The following is a 20450-nucleotide window of genomic DNA, read 5'->3' as shown; positions in this document are numbered from 1 at the left end:
GCGTTGTGACCGGGACTTTGATGAGCCTCATTGCTCAGTTATAAAAGCCAAGCTGGTCCTGCCCCGTGGAAAGAAAACATCTATCAAAGGCTCTGAGTTGGCCACAACTGGATTAAGTGTGTTAGCAGCTTCCAACGTGAGCCGTTTGAAAATTGCCCAAGAATAATGAATGTCTCAGAGCACTCAGCAGGTCACTGGGGGAAGGCAGCGAGACCCTGGGGACACTCCCAGGCACAGATTCACTCTGCTTCGGGGATTCCCAGGGTCGGGAGGGAGAAAGGGGCAATTTCTTCTCATCATTAAAGGGCAGCCGATTGCCCCTGGGGTGGAATGCAGGATCTGTTTAACAGGGCAGGGGTGACAGATGACAGCCGCTTGGGAAGACACATCCCATATCTAATTGAAAATCCCAGGGGAATCTTAGGTGGGTCCAACGCAATTACCCAAATTGGAGTGGAGCCAACAGGGCTTGATTCTTGGGCTCTGGCTGTGACAGGACAGCGTGCCTGTGCAAAACCAGTGGCTTAAACCTCCAGGAAGTAGATCAAGGGTTAGGAAGGTGTCAGTGGGTGTTTCCCCTCCTTGCTGGGGAGCTGAGTTGAAAGGCAGGCCCTGGGAGGAACCATTTTCATCTCTAAAAGCCCTGGTCCTGACTCACCCTGAGTCACTGAGCCATCGCTGTGACAAACGCTGAAGACCAGAAGCAGTGAAACCCGGGCTGACACTTCACTTCTCTTCTAAGACCCTCTGGAAGCCAATAAATCCTCTTAGCTTTTCAGTCAGCACGGTGGCCAGAGCAAAGAGACACCCTGTGACATGTTTTTCAGCTAAGGAGCCCAGAAACGCCCTCGCTAACGCCCTGCCAGCCCCTAGCACGGCCTCTCCCCATAGGGCCGCTCAACAAACATCAGGGGAGTGTGGAGGCCCCACTCACACCCTTCAGCAAAAACACAGCTCCACGTAGCGAAAGGGAACCGTGCGCCCAAGCTGGTGAGTTCTGTGAGTTTCTCATTCTACCCCTGCAAGCACATTAGGAAGTATTTTTGTCCTGATTCACGGAGGACGGACTGGAATTCCCGGGAGTGAAGTGACTCCCGCCCCTGGTGAGCGAGGACCGGAGGTTCAGCACAGCCTGCCTTACACCCACGGACAACACAGCCTCTGCAGCCCACTCCCAGCTCGGGAGGCCAGCAGGCGGAGTGGAGACAGACCAGCCCTTTCTCGGCCCCTGAGGGCTCCTGAGGGCTCTCATCCTGTCACCCGGCCTCTAGCCTTTCTGGGCTCCCCTTACGTTGGTCAGTAACATGGGACTAGCAACCCCAGGGAGCGTTAACATCTCCCCTGCTTCTCCTGGCATCCTAAAGAAAGCAGAGCCAAAATAGCTTTTTACAAGTTGGAATGCTACCCAAGAATGGTGAGCCAAGCATGTCCAACCCAAGACAAATAAGGGCAGGCCTCGCATCCGTCACACACCAGTGAAACCTGGGCTGCGTGTGCCTCTGAAAAAGAAACTCAGTGACAATTCTCGGATTGTCCCCCACTGTCCTGCACAGCCCCAGAGATGGAAATGTGATTAGGCTTGTTGTGGACAAGGGCTCATGGAAAGTTACCCATAGACGGAGAAGAAATAACACAGATCTTCTCAGGGCCCTGACAGTCCCAGCACATGGCCTCAGGCACTCCTGTCCCTCTCTTCCCTCCAGGGACATGGCAAAGGAAACAGAACTCAAATCCGAGAGACCAGGACTTGAGACTCTCTCAACACTACAACGAACAGCTGTATCTTTTCTTTCTCTTGTGTTACTTTCTTCATCATTCAGCATGGACAGATGGATACTCTTTTAGAATAACCCAAAGCACACTTCAGTTTTATGTTCTTGCTTTTGAAATGAAATTACAAATTTCTCAGCTTCATCCTTTCCACTTCAATTTGAAAAGATATATTTTGGACCTCCCCTGTGGGTCCAGGCTGGCTCCATGTCCACTGTCCCCTGTATGCTCTCCTGAGTGACATGGCGAGCCAACCTGGAGTCATAGAGTGTCAGAAATGGAAAGACCTCCCCTTTTTCCACACGTGGAGAAATGAAGGCCCAGAGAGGTTCTGAGAGCAGCCCCAGGCCACAGAGCCAATTAACACAAATGTCTAGGCTTGTGGACAAGGGCTGGGAAGCTATCCACTCAGCAGGGTGAACCTAAGTTTGAGACACTGGATGTAACAAATACTTTACTGCAGGCCTCCTCAGAGCCTTTAATGAGCTCATGGACACTGAGATGCTCCTAGGGGCAAAGGGATCGTATGCCGTGCTTCTGAAGCTTATTAACCAAGGATCTGTCATTCACGAAGCATCACAGTGAGCCCCAGACATCCCCAGACACGCCCGCACTCCTGCAGTGCCCCAGCTGGAAACACTGCCCTTCCCACAGCCTTGGGACCCACACCATGCAGCCTTTTGTTGCACGCTCCTCCGCCTTGCTTTGGAGTTGTTCCCAGGGGAGCTTGGCTGAAGGCGTGTATGGTGTTCTGCTCACCTGAGCACCCCACAGCCTCCAGCACAGAACCGGAAACCTCCAGAGCCTGCTGACTGACAGAAGCACGTGCCGTAAAATGAGAGTATCTCAAACCGCTGGTCGAAACTTGAGCAAAGGCCAGAGGACGCTTCTCTGGGGAAGGCAGTGCAACACTGAGCATTCTCCACTCTCCTTCCACCATTTCCTTGAAGAAGCTTCCAGAGTCAGGCTGGGGGCTTGAGCTGCCATGCCAAATAGCAGCTACGACCTATACCCTTGTATGCCTACAGGATACAGAGTTACAGCAGCTCTAACAGGAAGAGCAACTCTATTTTCAAGCACTTTCTCCTCTAACCCTCGCAGAGCCCCTGGGAGAGAAGACCCTTATCTCTGCTTAGTCACCTGGAAGCTGAGGCTCAGAGAGAAGTCTCCACGAGAAGGGCCGGGAGTGCCCCCAGGTCTGCTGACTCCGAAGCCCGGCCTCTCGCCCTCCCTGTTTGCCTGCAGAGTCGGGGAGAGCAGTGGGCAGTGGAAGCAGGGCGTCCCTGAGGTTTGGAGACAGCCTTTCCTGGAGACTTTCCTGCCCCCGTCCCAAGCGCTGGCACCTGTGAAGGGTCAACTGCAGAACCCCAGAACCAGAGGGCAGAAGGGACTTACCCGAGGACTCCATCCCAGCTCTGGATCCCCTCTCCAGATCCGAAGTCTGACCCGGCAGGCATGTCTTGCTCTTCTCCCTAACCCTGTCTCCTGGCCCTGGGCTGACGGGCAGAGGACACCCAACGTCGCCAACCTCCCTGGGCTGCCCCGACCTCCGGCCCACCATGGCTGTGGGCGCCCTGCCTGACCTCTCTGGAGGTGCCCAGGTGGCTACAGGCTCAGTCCCAGCCCTGCTGGTCAGCCTCCTAACAGCCACAGTCCTGCCTGGAGAGGACTGTACAGGGTGAGGTCTTAGATAGCGACGGGATGACTGACCTTAACTGCAGTTAGTTCTAGAAGTTCTAGAACATTCTAAGGAATAAAAAAGCCCTGTGCATTTTGGAGCATCTTAGGTGAAAGTAACATTAAATATAACACAAATTAAACTTAAAATGGTAACAAAATCTCTGTCTTCACTTTTCAAATTTGTGTTAATATTCAGTCACCATATTTGCACATCCTATATGCCAAATAGATATTTTTAAATCTGAAAGCAACACTGTGAGGCATGAATCATCCCCACTTTACTTTTCAGCATAGAGGCCCAGAGGGGTTAGTACAGTGCCCAAGGTTACACAGCATGAAAACAGCAGAGCTGATGTTCAAATCCAGCAGGTCTGACCAGCTCTAAAGTCTGGGCTTCTATCCTATCAGTACCAAACTAGAGAGCGGCACTGCTTCTGTATCTCCTGCCACCCACCCCAGTGGAAATGTTATGTTATAAAAATAGAATAATGTCAGCACCAGGAGGGCACAGCATTGTGAGGAACACGGCTGTCCCGGGCCTAATTGCCAGTGGCACGGCAAGTTGGCTCTGAGGACGCAGGCAAATCTCGCAGCCTCACTGAGCCTAGCTTCTGCCTCTATGGAGTCAGAGGGATAATCCTTACAAGAGAGTTAATGTGACAGTTGAGTAAGATGTGAAGCCCCCGCACAACATAGTTGCTCAGTAAATATCACGCATCCCACAGTATTTATTGAGCACCTGCTATGTCAGGGAGGGTCCCTGGAGAGCAACCCAGCGCTGTGTCTGCCCAGCCAGCGACTCCTCCTGCTTCCCCACCCATGTTGGGTCCTTCCCCAGAACCACCGTCCAGAAGAAAGATCAGAATGATCAGGACTCACGGGAAAAGAGACTTTTTCGGAATTTTGCTGTGGTCGTTTGGGTTGTAATAACCGGGTCCCGGGCCTGTTGACGTCAGTTTCAATCCACGGCCAGTTTTCGATTTAAAACAAGACATTAATATCTTTGGCGACTGCTTCACAAGGGATTCGTTGACATTATAATGCCCTAAGCAGAAAGGAATTTTAAAACAGAATAAAGAACTTTTCTTAAATAAATAAAAAGCAGTATTTTCCGCCTAAGAAGATATTGAATGACCTCAAGGCGGTATCACTCCAGAACGGTCAAATGGAAGGGGCTGCCTGAAATAACTAAAAATAATACCACAGAGGGAACATGTGCCACACGCACCACGTCCTGAGCTCATTTAATCCTCCCGGCAGCCCAGCAAGATGGGTATTCTCACCTCCATCCTAAACACTAGGAACCTAAGACTCAGAGAGATTAACTAATTTGCCGAAAGACATTCATCTAACCAGGGACTAAGCTCAGCTTGCTCCTCTATAAAGTAAGAATAGCAATTCTTCCAACAACAGGGTGGTATGATCTTTGAATGACATTTTAGGTTCTTGGCACATAGTAGTTGTTTAGTAACTATTATGCAATCAACAAACATTTATGGAGCACCTACTCTGTGTTCCCAGGGCCACCTGTTTCCAAAGTCCATGCTTTCCCACCATGCCCCACCTCAAGACACTGTGACAGAATACAATTAATGTGAGTGTGCACAAAGCTTTAAGGAAGAAGAGAATGATCTGAGCTGGGGTGAAGAGGAAGCAGTCTCCCCGCTAAATCGTCTGCAGCCCTGTGAATGGGTGCAGGGGTTTCGGAATGCAAAACAGCAGCAGGAGGCCACAGCTTTGAAGGCATCTGCACACTTTGACGGCCGCTTCTCATTACTCAGAAATTAAGGAAGTTATTCAACCTAATGGAAAAGCTCTAAGCATAAAGGTGCGCACAACAGCAGTGGCCACAATGTGAGAAAGGAGAAACAGCCTGGATGGCCAGGTCCAGGGGCGGTCATGGGAACGACAGCCCCTCCTGGTGGCATGGCAGCCCTGACGGTGACGAAAACGAAGATCGTCATAAAGCCACACGGCAATGTTTTTGAAAATGAAAGGATGAAAAAACTAAAAGAAAGCCAAAAAGTCTATACACACGAAGACGACGTCCATGTACAAATGGATACGGCTGAGTAAAAACAGGTTGGAACCCAGAAAAGTTACATTATAAACTATAAAAGTTATATTACAATTATATTAGCGATGGCATTGTGGGTGGGAAAATATTTCAAATTTTCTAAACTTTGTAAAGTGGATTTTGCTTTAAGTAAAACTTTACTTTTCCTTTGCAAAAGTACTGAAAACAACGATATGGTACATATTAGCAGGATTTTATTTAAACGGTCATACCCAGTGGGGGCAAAGGTGAGGACAACAGGTGCCTCGGAGAAGCTGTGCTGAAGGGTAACTTGGTCACAAATATCAAAAACCTTAAATATTTTACACACTTTTTGACTTGGCAATTTCACTTGAGGCAATTTACATAAGGAAATAATCTTGATTGTACACAAGTGTGAGCTACAAGGATATTTGTGCCACTCTCTATCAGCGATCAGTTTAAAACAACCTAAATTTCCAACAAGGGGGAATTTATTCCTTAACTTACTGTCCTGCCATTCAATGGAATACTATACAACCACTAAAAAGGTGCCCTGGGAGGATTTTTATAACATGAAAAGATGTTCTCAATATATGCTTAAGTTAAAAAAATAGATATCCAGTTAGCTTTACATCTCTCAAATTATCTTTCTGTTTCTTTTTCATATATATATATTTTTAAATTTTTTCCCCACCAAAACAAGTTTAAAGCAATACTTGATTATAAAATGCTAAAAAGCAGAAGCAAGGGAGAAAAGGCTTTCACGCCCCCACGGCCCAGAGAGAACCGAGGTAAGGCTCCGGTGTATCGACTTCCATCTTTTCCTGAGTGGGGCTGGACTGTCTCAGGGTGTCGAGCTTGCCTATGGATTCACCTCTGTAACCCGCATTTCTCATGCCACTTTGATGCAGGTATGTCCCCAAGTTCTATAACCTTTTTTATTAAAGGAAAAATAAAGAGGGAGGAGGACACTGGGGGTGTGCCTGACTTGTGCTCAGCACATGCAAACTGAGAAAACCCGATCAGTGAATGTGCACAGGGGAGCACTTTGCTCAGGACTGAAGGCGGGCCAGGCGCAGCCCGGGCCCTCAGAGCTGTGGGCACACGGCAGGAATGCCAATCACGGCTCCACACCTGGTTTCTTCCCACAGGGGGCGAAGCAGACACCACAGCCACAGCGTTATTTCTGAGATCCCCCAGGCTCTGGCCCTGGCAAGTTTGGGGGTGGGGGATGGAGTGTTTGTCCTGAAGGCACCAGGCATCGAGGCACCTAGCCAGATGGGCCTGGATAAAATCCCAGTGTGGGACCCTGGGCTCGTTACCTTCTAGCTATGTATAATTTTTGCCCTTTTCAATGATAATAATAATAGCTCATGCTTTCCGAGCACGTGATTATGTACCAGACAAATGCTCCAGGGTTTTGAGCGCATTCAATGGGATAACGAATGTAAAGTCTCAGGCACACAGTAGGAGCTTAACAGACACTGGTGTCCCCCCTCCCACCCCTCCTGCTCTGTTACAAGGGGCCAGGGGCCCCTCAGGACCCTCCTGGGGGGAGTGGGTGCCCACATCCCAGGGGTCACTGGCAGGACCTCTGGCCAGACCCCAGGGAGGCCGGCTTTGTCACCTGGGTTTGCCTCGGATGCTGCAGGCTGGGGCTTCACAGGGGCTGAGCCTCCTCACTAGGGCTCGTGTGATTTTTCAGCTCAGACTGATCTTCTCACCTTTAACTGGGATTTGCTGAAATCTGACATGTGCTGGAATTTTACCCACACCCCCTCCAAGAGGCGTGATTGCAGAGGCCAGCTCTCCCCGTTCCTCGTCTTGGCTCTGGGGCCCAAGGCTCCTTGAAGGCCTTCAGGACCCATTTGGGAAGCTCTAATATATTGTGTGCTCCTGGAGCGCAGACTGCAGCCTCCCCGGACCTCTCTGGCAAGCCGTCACCAAGGCTGGCAGGGGGAGGAGATCTGAAAGCACAGGAGTGGTGCAAGGCCTCCCCCAGCCCGGCGGGGAGAACGTTTTCAGGCCAGCCTCGGTGCATGCCAAATCCTGGAGGTTTCAGAAGTCACAACGGAATGATGGGGTAAGAGGCTCCTCCATCACACACCTCTGGGCTTCGGTCTGCCCTTGATTAGCTTTGCGACACTGAGCAAGTCACTTCAGCTCTCCGCGCCTCCATTTCCTCGCCTGAAACACAGGACTTAAGAGCACAGCCCTAGGAGGACAGATGAGTGAGGGCTGCATGGGAAACAGTGCGGAGTAAACAGAGATATTTCCATCCTTTGATGCCTGGATGATGAAGTTGCCTCTAGGCACAGGAGACAAGGAATGCTGGGCTGAGTGTGGGAGGGTCCAGAGCATTGTGTGTCCCCCTCTTCCTCCCCCCAGGGCATGTGACGGAGTGGGGGGGGGCGGGTAGGGGAAGGTGCATACTTCTGAGAGAGAGGCCACTTCCCCACCTACCTGCCTGGAGCAGGTGAAAGGGGAGGACCACGTGGCTGCTTTGTGGTCCACTTCCAGAGCCAGCCAACCTCCCCATGAAGGGGGAAGCCGGTCTTCTCCTCTTTGTTCAGTATCTCCCTCCACCCCCTCTCCCCCAAAGCCTAGCTCCTTCTAGAGAGACTCCCTGTGAGGGACCGGCCCTGCTGATGGATGAGACCTGGTACATCAGCCCTCAGGTCAAGGCCAGCACAAGGCCACTCACCTGGGGCAGGTCCTGTCTCAGGAACTGTGAAAAATCCTCTCTGAGTCTTCGACATAAACCCGGCTCGGGCACAGACGTTATTTTTCTGCTTGCAGCAAGAGACAGAGGCCTGGGGAGAAAATAAAGACGGTGTGCTCAATGCCTTCCCTTTCTTTGTCTCTGTCACTGTGCCTGGACGAGAGGCACATTTGGGTAAAACATCACATTTAAACCTGTCCCCCTCAGAAAATGAGCAGACACGAGCGGAAAAGGTCACGCCAACTGTGCCTTCACCATCACCCCAGCCGGAGGGGTCGATGAGTTTGTGGTCACCAGCAGACAGATGGCTGGTGACCCAGCGTGGCATGGAGGACGGCGCCCGGAGGAGGCAGCCCACAGACTCGGCTTCTGGGCTGGCCTCTGCTGTGCACGGGACGTGCGACCCTGCACAATTGTTCCATTTCTCTGAACTTGAGCTTTTTCTTGTCTGTGAAACGGATCAGAGGCGCTCCTTGATGCAGAGCGCTGCTGGGGTGAGGAGGCAGGCGGTCAACGGAAATCATCTGTAGGAAAGTGTTTTTCAAAAGGCAAATTATTTTCATTACTTTTCCTAGGATTCTTATTCTCCTCAGAACACTTCGCCCTACACATGCCCACCTGACTCCTCACCGTTCAACAGCCCTTCTATAAACACAGGGTTGGGGGCATACAAGGGAATCATGTAATTTAAGATCAGATTTGTAAGCACCCTTGTCTTGACTTTTCTGGACTGACCAGAAATGAAGAATCTTGGCTGATCCACGCAATATACACTTGAGAGTGTTCAGAACTCTAAAACTAAGAGGGGAAAAGGGAAACCTGAGCTCATTCTTACGTTACACATGAATCACAAATATTTTAAATGCCGATTTGCAGTCTGTCCCCTGTATTCATTAGATAAAAGAGGCAATAAAAGTTGTGTCTGCGATGGCTGGGAGTATTTACTGAATGAGCGAAACTATTTGCTGGGACCAGGATGCTTTGATTTTCGGTGATATTCCTTTGTCAAAAAAATGTTTCTCAAGAAACACAGAGGGCATTTTGATTTTGTGTTGACAAAGGCGGAGGAATTTTGCTTTCCCAGGGTCCTAAAGGCCAGACTGCATGCAGAGAGCGCAAACAACGAGATCAGATGGAACAGGCTAATTACTGGGCTCACAGAGAAGAGCCAGAGAGGAAGTAATAACACGGTACGGAGGAAAGGGATTCAAATAGAGAAGTGGGGGACCCTGGTGCGCAGAGGCAAAGAAAGGCCCCGGCAGACCTCCGTGCACAGTGTGGCTAACAGGATTATCGCTTCTCTGCTCCTCGCCCGTTGACTCAACCATTGTTCTCCAGGTCTGAAAAAGCCTCCTGTAGACAAAACACGACCTCAGCTTTCTTCCTCACCCAGACGGAAACGCTACTGAAAAGGGGGCATTTTTGTACACACTGAGTGTGCGTCACTGGAAGATCCCACCATTCGACTAGGAAAATAGCTCCACTGGCAGGTTAAAAAAGAATGAAGCTGACTTATTGTATTGCCACAGGAAAAAAAGATCCAAGATATAGTTAAGTAGAAAATGCACGTGTACTGCAGACAGTGTAGTCCTGACACTGGAGGGAGGGACGAGGGGAGGAAGGGAGTATGGAAGAAATTGCACCTGGGTGTGGATGGTGGTTCGCTTTGCGGAGCAGAATTATCAGGGACTTCCACTTTCTAGTTCAGGGGTTTCTCTAATGCTTGAGTATATTTCATGATGAACACGTATTATTTTCAGAGCCACGTTAAAACAATAATGAACAAAACGCATGCAAGCGACAATTGATCTGTTGGCAGGACAGAGTGCTGACTTGGGAAATGGTCTTTTCTACATTAACAACTGTCTACTACTGGGATGTCATTCCTCTGATGTCACAAACATTTATTGCATGCTTACTGCATACCAGCAGCTGAGCTAGGCATTGGAGATATGAAGCCGGGTGAAGGAGCACGCTGGGCTGGGCACTAACTACAGCATCCTTCAGCTGCAACCAGGAAGATACAGAGAGCAGCACGCACATGGAGACAGTCAGCCTATGCTTGTCTCCCAGGTAACCCGGGCCTCTCTCAGGAGTGGCAAAGGCGCTACAGCCAAGCACCTTCATTATCACTTTCTCAGACAAGGTCTCGATCTCTCTCCTGTTAGTCTAACAGCCTCCTCACTGGTTTTCCAAAATCCACCCTCAGCCCACACTGCAGTCCATTCTCCATACAGCTGCTCAAGGGAGATATTATTTTTTTTTTCTGCTTTATCTCCCCCAATCCCCCCCCCCCCGCCCAGTACACAGTTGTGTATCTTAGTTGCACGTCCTTCTAGTTGTGGAGGGAGATATTTTAAAAAGTACATCAAATGACATCGCCCTACACCTCCTATCCCCCTTAAGGGCTTCCCAGGACACAGAACAAAATCTGAACTCTCCCCTGGGATCTTTAGGACCCTGAAGGAACTGGCCCCTGCTTATCTGTCTGGCTTCCCCTCATCCCCTCTCTTCCTAGCTCATGCTCCTCTAGCCACCTTCTTGTTGTTCCCCTTGGGCTAAGCTGTTTGCTGTCCCAGGACCTTTACACATACTGTTCCCCAAACTCTGGCTCTTCCTTCAATCCTTGGGTCTCAGCCTCAGAGACTTCTCTGAGCACCCAGTCTAAAGTACATGGTACTGCCAACCCCCACACCCCTCACATATTCTCTCTCTCAGGCTTCAACTGTTTGTCTCCCTTAAAGCTGACCACAGTTTGTAACTATTTTGTTTGTCTATCTACTAGTTCTGGTCTTGAGTTCCCCATTGGAATCTAAGCCATATCACTGGTCTGGCACAGAGTAGCCACAGGATCCATGAAGGGAAGCCCAGCTGGGTTAGAACACGGTGACCACTCTCCATCTTTATACCTCAGCCATATAAATATTATTTATAATAATATAAAAGAAAAAGGAAACTTAAAATGTATTCTGAGACCAAAATATTTTGAAATACGGCATAACATTAATACTTTATGTACAATTCATGTCATGTATTTCAGAGCACTTTCACGTGCGTTGTCTCATTTGCTTCTTATAACAACCCTGTAGGTCAAGTATAATTAATTCCATTTACAACTGAGGCTCAGAGGTAACACGACTTCCCCATAGACAGCTCTACTGATCTCCGTGTGTTACGGATTCTTGGGTGCCAGTACCTCACTTAATATTTGCATTAACATTATGAAGTGGTGGCATATCCCCATCTTACAGATCAACAAACTGAATCCTGAAAGGTTAAGGGGCTCAGCCAAAGCCACACAGTTAGAAAGTGAGTTGAAATTTGAACCTGACTCCTTCTCTTAACCATTAATTATACCGTTCTGCCTTGGTGACTACAAAGTGATCGTAACTGGCAGAATGCTACTGTTAAAAAACCAATTTTCTGATATGGAAAGACAGAAGCTTATTTTCTCTATAAGGACCTAAAAAGTAAATGAATAGTGCCTGCAGATAAAGTGGTAAATAACATACTCATTGTTACAAATGAGAAAACTGTCCCAGAAAGATTAGATGACGGGCGGGATGACCATAAGTACTTTCCAGGGCAGTGGTCTTCTCACTGCTCCACACTGACCTCCAGGTGGCTCACATTTTTATCTGGGTTCTGCAAATTCCCTGTTAGAGTCTCGCACAGCCTCATACACCCATCAACAAATACTGCCTGGTTTACCAATTGCATTAAAATGCTATTTCCCAAAGTTCCTGCTTCCTTTGTTTTATTTTAGTAAATCATTCATTCAATATATCTTTAGTAAGCAGATGCAAGTTCTTACATTGTAATGGTTTGGTGCAGGAGTTTCAAATTTGAGAACTTTCGCGAAGCTTGGCAGCTGGAACATGCTGGAGCAGGAGTTACTGAAGTCTTTCTTCGAAATAAAATGTGATGGGAGGGTGTACGCATTAGCTGCAGGATATTTAGAGACGATGGTGTCCAACCGGGCACACTGTGAGGAGAAAACCAAAGGAGTCAGCATTGTCACATAATCTCGGGGCCCTGAAGGACAAACGTCAAAAAGACAGTGCCCGACACCAGGTCTAAAAGTACTTTATAAAAGGTGAAACTCTAGCAGGTTTCAATGATAAACTGACCTCGGGCTTTAAGGATTTGCTCACAGAAAATGCAAGTTCAGACCTGTTTTAACTTCTGTAAACTAACTCAAATTATTCATCTTATGTTTGGGACTTCACAAAAATAATTTTTCCATAAATGCATTTCCACCCAACCTCGTTTCAGGCCACTTGCGCCTGACTCATCAGCTGTGGGGTAATTTACACGATGGGGCGATGGGGCGTTCTTTCTCCAATCTAGGCTTTCTTCCTGAGTGAAACCTCACATCTTGGTGCTAAGGTTAAACAATCTAAATTGCCTAAATAACAAGTTTGCTTCCAACAACGGCAAGGTGCGAGGCTCCGTAGGGCTTGCTGTCCAGCCACGCCTCCTATCCCCCACCTTCTTACTGATTTCATAAAACCCTACAATATTTTTGCTGTTTCAACAGAACCAATCCTCCTCCTTCCAGGAAGCCAGGATGAACTATTTTCAGTTAAACAAACAAACAGAATCAATGTTTGCCAAATGAAAAGGGCCAAAAGGCATAGAAACTAGGTGATAACATCACTTTACCCGATGATAGTATGGCAAGTATCGGAGTCTGATAAAACAAAAAAATTCTCATTATTTTGTGGTTAAAAGCTTGAGAACATTGCCCCGGGTGTCCTCCGCTTGATAGGGGTCAATAACTACACAAGCACAGAGAGTGGAGGAGGCTGTGGAAGGCACTGGGCCCCCCCGGCCCTTCACTTTGTGCTTGGAGGCAACGGTTCTCAACCCCGGGTTTATGGACCCCCAATGGTATGTGTGTAGGGTGCCACTAGCGGCAGAAGCATTCTTGCCCAGAGTCTCAGCTGTTCAGAGTCTAGCGTGGGTTCAAGTCCCAACTCTGCCTCCTCCTAATTGTAAGGATTCATTGATGTTCCCGGAAGTAAGGTCACCCCAGCCTGGTACTCACTTTGCCTTCGTATTTTGGGCAATAGTGAACCAAGTACTTTTCACGGGTTGTTGCATGTAATCCTCATGGCAACCTTGAGTAGTGGATATTATGATTACCCCACTTTACAGATGAGGAAACTGAACTCCCTCAGCTAGTTAAGTGGTGGAACCAACATTCTCACCCAGGCAATCTGCCTCCACTGTCTGATATGGATCAGATTTCCCATTCTGAGGAGGCATGGGCCGAGAGGAGTAATAGCAGCATGTGTTTTCATTTATAAGATGAGCGGCTGATAAATGACTGTGGGAGGTTTCAGCTCAGGAAGACTCACTACCCTGTGCCTCGTATGCCCAAGGCAAACCTTTGCTTTTCCCTTTTAGAAGAAGGGTGACAAGGTCAAGCCTTCCTTGGTGGTGTCGTCTGTAGCGTGTCCATCCTGAGTCACCCAACAGAGTGGGCAAGCATGTTTTTCTAAGGCGCTATTCCCCAAAGTGTGTTCCTCAGCATACCAGGTCTATAAGATGAGGCTGTGTAGGCGGCAGCAGCAGCGGGGAGAGTTCCAGAGCCAAATACATTTGAGAAGTTTCATACCATGTTCCCATCTTGAAGATTCGTCACACACATTGGCGTATTAAATGCTCTGAGAAGGTCTTCAGTAAAGAAACCTGTCTGACTTTGTTTAACCAGCCTTTCTCAAACTTACGGGATCATGGAGTCTTTTTGGCTGAGAATACCAGTTAACATACTTTTTTGGGAAAAATTGTTCTCAAAATTCCCATTGGAGGCAAAGTTTCATAAAGTATTGTAATAGAAATAGTCTGAGTTTAGCTGAAATAACACTCACTCACCAACCCTCCCCACCCCTCGGCTTTCTTTTAATTGCCAAGCCCGTGGTCTCCAATCTGGCCGCCTGCTGGCATTGATGAACCTCTCCCCAGCACATCTAACTTTTCCAGGACCATCCTGCCACCGTGCGAATACAGAAAGGCCATGAAAGTTTCCTCCCGCACCTTCACTTAGCATCCTAGTCAGTCCCATGAACAATTCTGCAGCAAAGACTAGGAATGCATTCATAAAGGACTGTATATTATTTGGACTTAGCGAGATGACAGGTGCTCTCAAAAGGTTGGGCGTAGTTGCCCCAGTAGTCATCAGGAAGTTTCTAAACTTTATTGACCCACAGAGTTTTTCGGTTAGCCTCACCCACAATCACACTCCTCCTGGCCATACCAGTGTCAGCCAGGCAGACCTTTCCCCCATGACGGCAACTTTTAATGCTCTCAGAGTCTTGGGATCCGGAAATGGAGGAGGTGCTAAATGTGAAAGTCACTAAAAGAGGGGTGGAGGCATGAAATTCGCATCCTGTTCAGAAAGGAACTGGGTAAGATGTGGGGCTCTCCCGACAGATCTCCATCAACCACGGATACAGGAACTTAAGTGTTTATACGTAAATTCTCATATCCATCAAAGCGTGGTGAGGCAGCCTGAACAACTTAATGTCTGCTTTCTCCGGGGTTTGGTCTGAATTTTTTAAAGACCTGAAAGGCCCGAAGAGATTCTGTAGTCCTCAGATCTTCCCCTGGGCCCGTTCTCCTCCAGACGGCCCAGCCTCGCTGTTTGAAAAGTTACTGCGTGTAAAGCCCGGTAGGGAACTGATGGTGTGCCCTGACTCATCCCTTCTTTGGCACGGAGCAGGAATGGGCAGTGCCACTATTTGGCCAAGAAATTCTCAGAGAGAAAACCTAGGTGTTGCAGGAAGTATTGTTTGTGACTCAGGTGGTAACAATCCTAACATTTAACATGTTTATAATGCTCTGCAGTTTCAAAGAGTATTTCACCTATTGCAACGTTAATTTGCCTAGTGCCTCCAGGGAGTCTCCACTCGATGAGGCAACTGGGACACACATGGGTGACGTGCCTGAGGTCACATCAAGAATCCACAGCTGAGTCAGGATTAGATCTTAAGTCTCGTCTTCTGTGCCAGGACCTGGTGAGACGGCACTTCTGCCAATTGCTTTGGAGTCTCTTCCCTCGCAGAGAAAGAGGTAGACGTGTGTTGGTTCTGTGTTCTTGCTGGCAGCCTGTGCAGCCTCAACGTCCGTGCTCAGGAGGAGTTAACTCCAAGGTCGGTTTGCTCCTTGAGTATTCAGTGCTGCCAAACTCGAGCTGCAATAAGTGGCTGCATTCAGTGTGCCTTAAATTGTCCCTTTGTGTGGTTTAAAAAAAAAAAAAATCAATTCCAACGTCAGGCATCATAATACATCTTTGCAAGAGATTATTGTAAGTTTTAAAGGAACAGACAGCATATTTGTTTCATCGATGCCAGGGTTTGGGTTTGCTTTGCCTTCTTTTTCACTTTCCTACTTCAGCTAGTCTTTCCTAGTTTGACTCATTTCCCTTGCTATATCTATTTTTCTTGCCAATTTATAAATATTCAAATAAAGACTCTCCTGGCCCAGGTCTGGTCAGGGATGTTGGCACTTCACCTAGCTACCTGATTGTCAGAGCCCTCCGCAAAGATCAGGACCCACATCTTAGAAAGAAGAGAAATGGAGAGGGGAAGAGGATCAGTAGATTTTAGGCCCACTGCCTGCTTTCTTTTTGGTCCCATCAGATTTCTCAATAATTTGAGTAACCCAATTAGACTAAGCAATGTAAAACATCACATTAGGGCAAAATGTATAATAATGACTTTTTCCATAGTATGCCTAAAAATCTCTGGAAAACATTTGCCTAGGCCAGTCCATGATGACAAAATTGGTTTTGGATGATGAGGGTCTGAATATTCCTCTAGCTTCTCTTCCCACTCTGGCAACGTGTAGCAGTGGGAAAAAATTTCATAAAGACACAGGCTCCAATCTACCTGCATGAAATTTGAGGAGGCAGTTACTCTCCTAATTAGAACCGTGGGCGTTTGGAGAAAAGGGACTGGATGTCCAATACATGATTATGCAATGAATGAAGGAAATTACTGATCAGTTAATGGCCTTACTCAAAGAAGGGTTTCTCACCATAGAGGGAAAAGTGCCCGTCCCTTTCTTAGACAATGAGACACTGTTGGACACTGGAGATTGGTGAATGACGTTGTAGAACCCAGGACCTGGGAGATCATCCTGAAAGGGAAGAGCATGTGGCGTCATCTGGATACATTCAATTCCATTGTGCTTTTCCGCAAGCTCTACATCCATTAACGCTACGCCTCTCTGTAACCCTCCAGGACAGGCACCGCCGCCACTTCACGGATGACGGCCTGGCTCCACCGTTGCCTAACCTGCCCAGTCACCGTCTCAGTTATCAAGCGCTGGGGCTGCAATTCCAACCCAGGTCTGGGACCCCCAAAGCCCTTGCTCTTTCCACCATGCCGTACTGCATTCCAGAAGAACGCTGTTGTTTCTCATGCCCTTAGAGAAATGAGCATAAAATGGGATACCAAGTGTGGCTGATGGGCAGTCGGCTGTAATGACTGGGTGAGCCAAGCCCACGGGGAGGGCAGGGCGACTCATTTCATGTCAACCGCACCCCACCTGGCTCAGCTTCCTCCTCAGCCTTTCAGAAGAGAAATCAGGGAGTGTTTCTGTTTCTAAAGCAAAATGAAACAAAAACAACCTGCCTCCCAAAGAAGCCCATTTCTAACTCTCAGACAAAAAGAGGCAGGATCTTGGGGCTCAGGTGCTAAATGATGCAGGGATGTGAGAGAGGAACAAACAGAAGTGTGACTTCCAAGCGCGTTTCTGCTGCTGCAATGAACTGGGCTTTTGTCTCATTTCCACGCTAGTTACCAGGGGGAAGTCAATGTTGACAGAAGTTGGCCACGCAAGTGGCATGAAATGGTAAGGATGCTCCCCTGTCTTAGGAGTTTACTGGCTGCCAACTTGGCGCCAGGACCTTCTCAAAGGTTGTCTCATTTAATCCCCGGGTGAAGAAGAGATTACTGTCCCCATTTTCTAGATGGAGACACTGAGGCATGTGGAGATGCATTTGCCCAAGGTCCCACTGCTGTACATGGCAGTACCTGAATTTGGTGCTAAGTGCATGGTGTACACAGCCCTGTGCAGCGGGGGTATCATCAGGCCCATTTTAAGGAAAGTGAGGCCCAGAGATGCTGGGTCCACAGCTAGTAAATGGCGAAGATTTAAACCAGGCAGGCTGACTCTAGCGCTTGCTCTCTCCAACCTCTGCCACCAAGGCTCGTCCTACTTCCACCATCACAACCTTCCTCCGGGCAGAAAGCAAGCTTAAGGCACCCTGAGGACCTTCAAGGACTTTCCAGTCTGACCTGAGCAGAGTGTGATTGTGGTTTAATATAAGGGACAGGGTCAGCAGTGCTATTAACAGGTTCTTCCGCGCGGAATTCAGATGCAGTGCGTCCTCTGAGCCTGGCTCTGCAGCAGTGGGGGCAGGGGAGCCGATTTCTGCTTTGTAGGTGGTGACGGTCCTGGTGGACGGAGGGGCCTGACTGCCTGGGAGAGTGAGGCAGGCCAAGGAGATGCAACAGAGCCTGGTGCACACGCACCCCAGGCCGAGGCCAAAAGGACCCCGGCATGTGGGTGCAGACTTGAGGGGCTACAGGGAAACAAGGAAGAGATTTTTCTAGGGGGCTGTTTGCAGGGCCAGCACATACTTAATGAGTGGGCTCTGAGTGCCAGGCACTGTTCTGAGTCCTCTACATGCACTAACTCATTTAATCCCCATTTTAAAGATGAGAAGCCAAGGCCAAAGGAGATCCAGCCCAAGGTCACATAGCCAGGAAGTGTCAGAGCCAGAATTTGAACCCAGGCAGTCTGAGTACAGAGGCTACTCTTAACCACTAAACCACACTAACTCTCAAAGGCGAATGTGTAAGATAAAAGAAAAACAAAGTCCCACTGGGGTATGAGTCGGGAATTCTAGTGTTGCTACTAGCTAAGTGACCTTGAGCAAGTCACCTCTCTGGGCCTCAGTTTCCTCATCTGTAAATCAAAGATGCTGGACTAAATGCCTTCGGGTGTCTTTTAGCTTCCAGAGCCCCTCAATTGAGGGAAAGCTGAAGCAGGAAACGTAACTGCGGCTTTTCTAGGCTTAAACAGTGAACAGTGAAGATGCACATCTCTAGCGCCCGGCCCATCGCCACACTCTCAACACCGCCATCAGTTCACGAGAATTTTCTGGACACCATTACGTATCTGAGGAGCTAGGGTTGCCATATAAAATACAAGCCCTGCAAGGCTCCACCCCACCCTGTCCGTTAAATCTGAATTTCAGATAAACGACAAAGAGATATTTTAGCGTAAGTACGCCCCATGCAATATTTGGGACATACTTATACTAAAACAGTTGTTTATCTGTTGTTTAGAATTTATCTGAAATTCTAAATTAACTAAGAATCCTGTATTTTCACTTGCTAAATCTGGCAACCCCACGGGACCTTAATCATGTTTTAATTCTGCCCCACTGCAAACTGGTTTGACTCCAGGCCAAATAAGAGGGGGAAGGTGACCTCTCCTGCTGGCTCTTACTGTCCAAGCGGGGTCCTTCAGCAGCAGCAGGCTCAGCCGGCCAGTGGCAGCTTGTGAGGGCGACTGTGAAAAATTAAGAAATTTTGCTAGCAGTAGCTTGAAATCAGCCAGGGCGGGAGTATTTACATCACAAGAATTGGCAAATGCTAGAAACCAGAATTTTTCTTTGTGGAGGGGAGAGCTGGTTTGCCAGCACACCACTACCCCAACGTGGCACCCAAGTAGGTTTCTAAGCTACTTGGAGGGAAATGTCCAGCTGCAGAGAATCCAAACCTTCTCCTGCAACTGCCCGGGCTGGTGCATGGCTCTACAGGAGGGCCATAAAAATCCAGACCTTCCACCTCTGGGGTGACAGTCCACGTGACTAATGTCACATGACTCAGATGAGTTTAGGCCTCTCAGAGCACACCCCAGAGAATAACAATCCAGGTTGCAACTGGTATGAACTTAGCCACCTCTTGCTTTCTTGGCCGAGACCACCCCAGAAGTCAAAAGCCAAACAAACGAAACAAAAACAGGCGTGGGAGGGAGAAGGGAAGAGAATCATTTATCGGAGCTCCACTGACTGCCTGCCGAGTGCTCTGTTGAGAGCACTGTTCTGGGTGCTATCCGTCTTCTTCCCGTGCCTGCCCCACAGGGAGAGGACTGCGTGAGTCAGTACACACACAGGGGCTAGAGCAGTGCCAGTGTGTGCCTGCCATCATCAGCAGCATTCCTAGTCTTCAGTTGCCCACGACAGCCTCAATGCAGCCAGGACCCTCCTTTGGGGGTTAAAGACCTTCAGAGAGAGACTGAGCAAGGGCTGACTGGCTGATATGCTCCCACCCAACACATCTGGGTGACATTTGGTCAAAACGCACTTTGAGAGCTCTTTTGAAGGATTAAATTCCCAAATGGGCAGCCTCTGCATGTGCCAAGGGTGGAACACAGCTCTACACCCACTTGACCTTGGGATAGGTTTAGAGAGGTAAGGAGGAGGGGAAGAGTGGAGCAGGGCATGCGCCTCATCATCCCAGGTGTCTCCACAGGTCGTGGAAGGGCTTAATCTCCCACAGCCTGGAGCCAGTTCCATCTGCACCCAGCCTGGATTTTCTAGTCCTGATTTCATAGATTCTGTCCAATTAATACTCTTGGGTTTGTCAAATCAATGGTCTGTCAAACTGTTTCCTGGCTTGGAAAACGTGGTCTCTGTTGGCTCATTGGCTAAAGACCACACTGGACCTGCCTTCTGACACTTCAAACATGTTCCACCCTGCTTCGGTCTATTCTTGGGGGGCTAGCTGGTGATTCTCAGGAAAGCACAGATGAACAAAAAAGTAGGAGTTTGCTGAAGGGCTAGAGGCATAGAGCGGAAGACGACCACGCCTGAGGCGGAAACGGAGCCTCGTCCTGTGGTGAATCCACCGGCAAAACCACACAGGAACTTGGGGTTCCAGAGGGAACAACTTCCTTTTACAAACACCTCTTTTCTTAGGGTCTTGGGACAATGCATGCATCCACCCTGTTGACTTCATCGAAAGCTAGAAAGCCTTTACTCAGATTGATGTGGCCAAAGTGGTGAGGAGAACATAGACCAGAAGCAAGAGAGCTGGCATCTGTCCCCAGGGCACGTCCCCTCACTGGGCCTCAGTTCCCCCATGTGTAAACCTGCAAAGAAGCAAGTGGAGGTGTCCAGATCCGTGGTTTTCAAACGGCACTCCAGGCCTCCACGAG

At 48.7% G+C, this 20450-nt stretch overlaps 1 protein-coding gene across 18 annotated transcripts in view; it reads right to left on the bottom strand.

Moving 5' to 3' along the window:
- STPG1 (sperm tail PG-rich repeat containing 1) overlaps positions 1-20450 on the bottom strand; it is a 53202-nt gene that overhangs the window by 6838 nt on the left and 25914 nt on the right. For 10 of the 18 annotated variants that reach the window (XM_070597809.1, XM_070597852.1, XM_070597834.1 and 7 more), the window contains 3 exons: positions 12025-12195; positions 8193-8301; positions 4330-4495 (listed from right to left, as the gene is read on the bottom strand). In XM_070597809.1, the coding sequence (XP_070453910.1) occupies positions 4330-4495; positions 8193-8301; positions 12025-12195 (446 nt within the window). Of the gene's footprint in view, positions 1-4329; positions 4496-8192; positions 8302-12024; positions 12196-16253; positions 16356-20450 lie in introns of all 18 variants that reach the window. The other 8 variants (XM_008507700.2, XM_070597773.1, XM_070597734.1 and 5 more) reach the window with 1 other exon arrangement.

Source organism: Equus przewalskii, chromosome 2 (assembly GCF_037783145.1).
Source record: "Equus przewalskii isolate Varuska chromosome 2, EquPr2, whole genome shotgun sequence".
NCBI classification, from domain to species: Eukaryota; Metazoa; Chordata; class Mammalia; order Perissodactyla; family Equidae; genus Equus; species Equus przewalskii.
The sequence above is the reverse complement of the archived record's forward strand: the minus strand, read 5'-3'. Positions and strand labels throughout refer to the sequence as shown.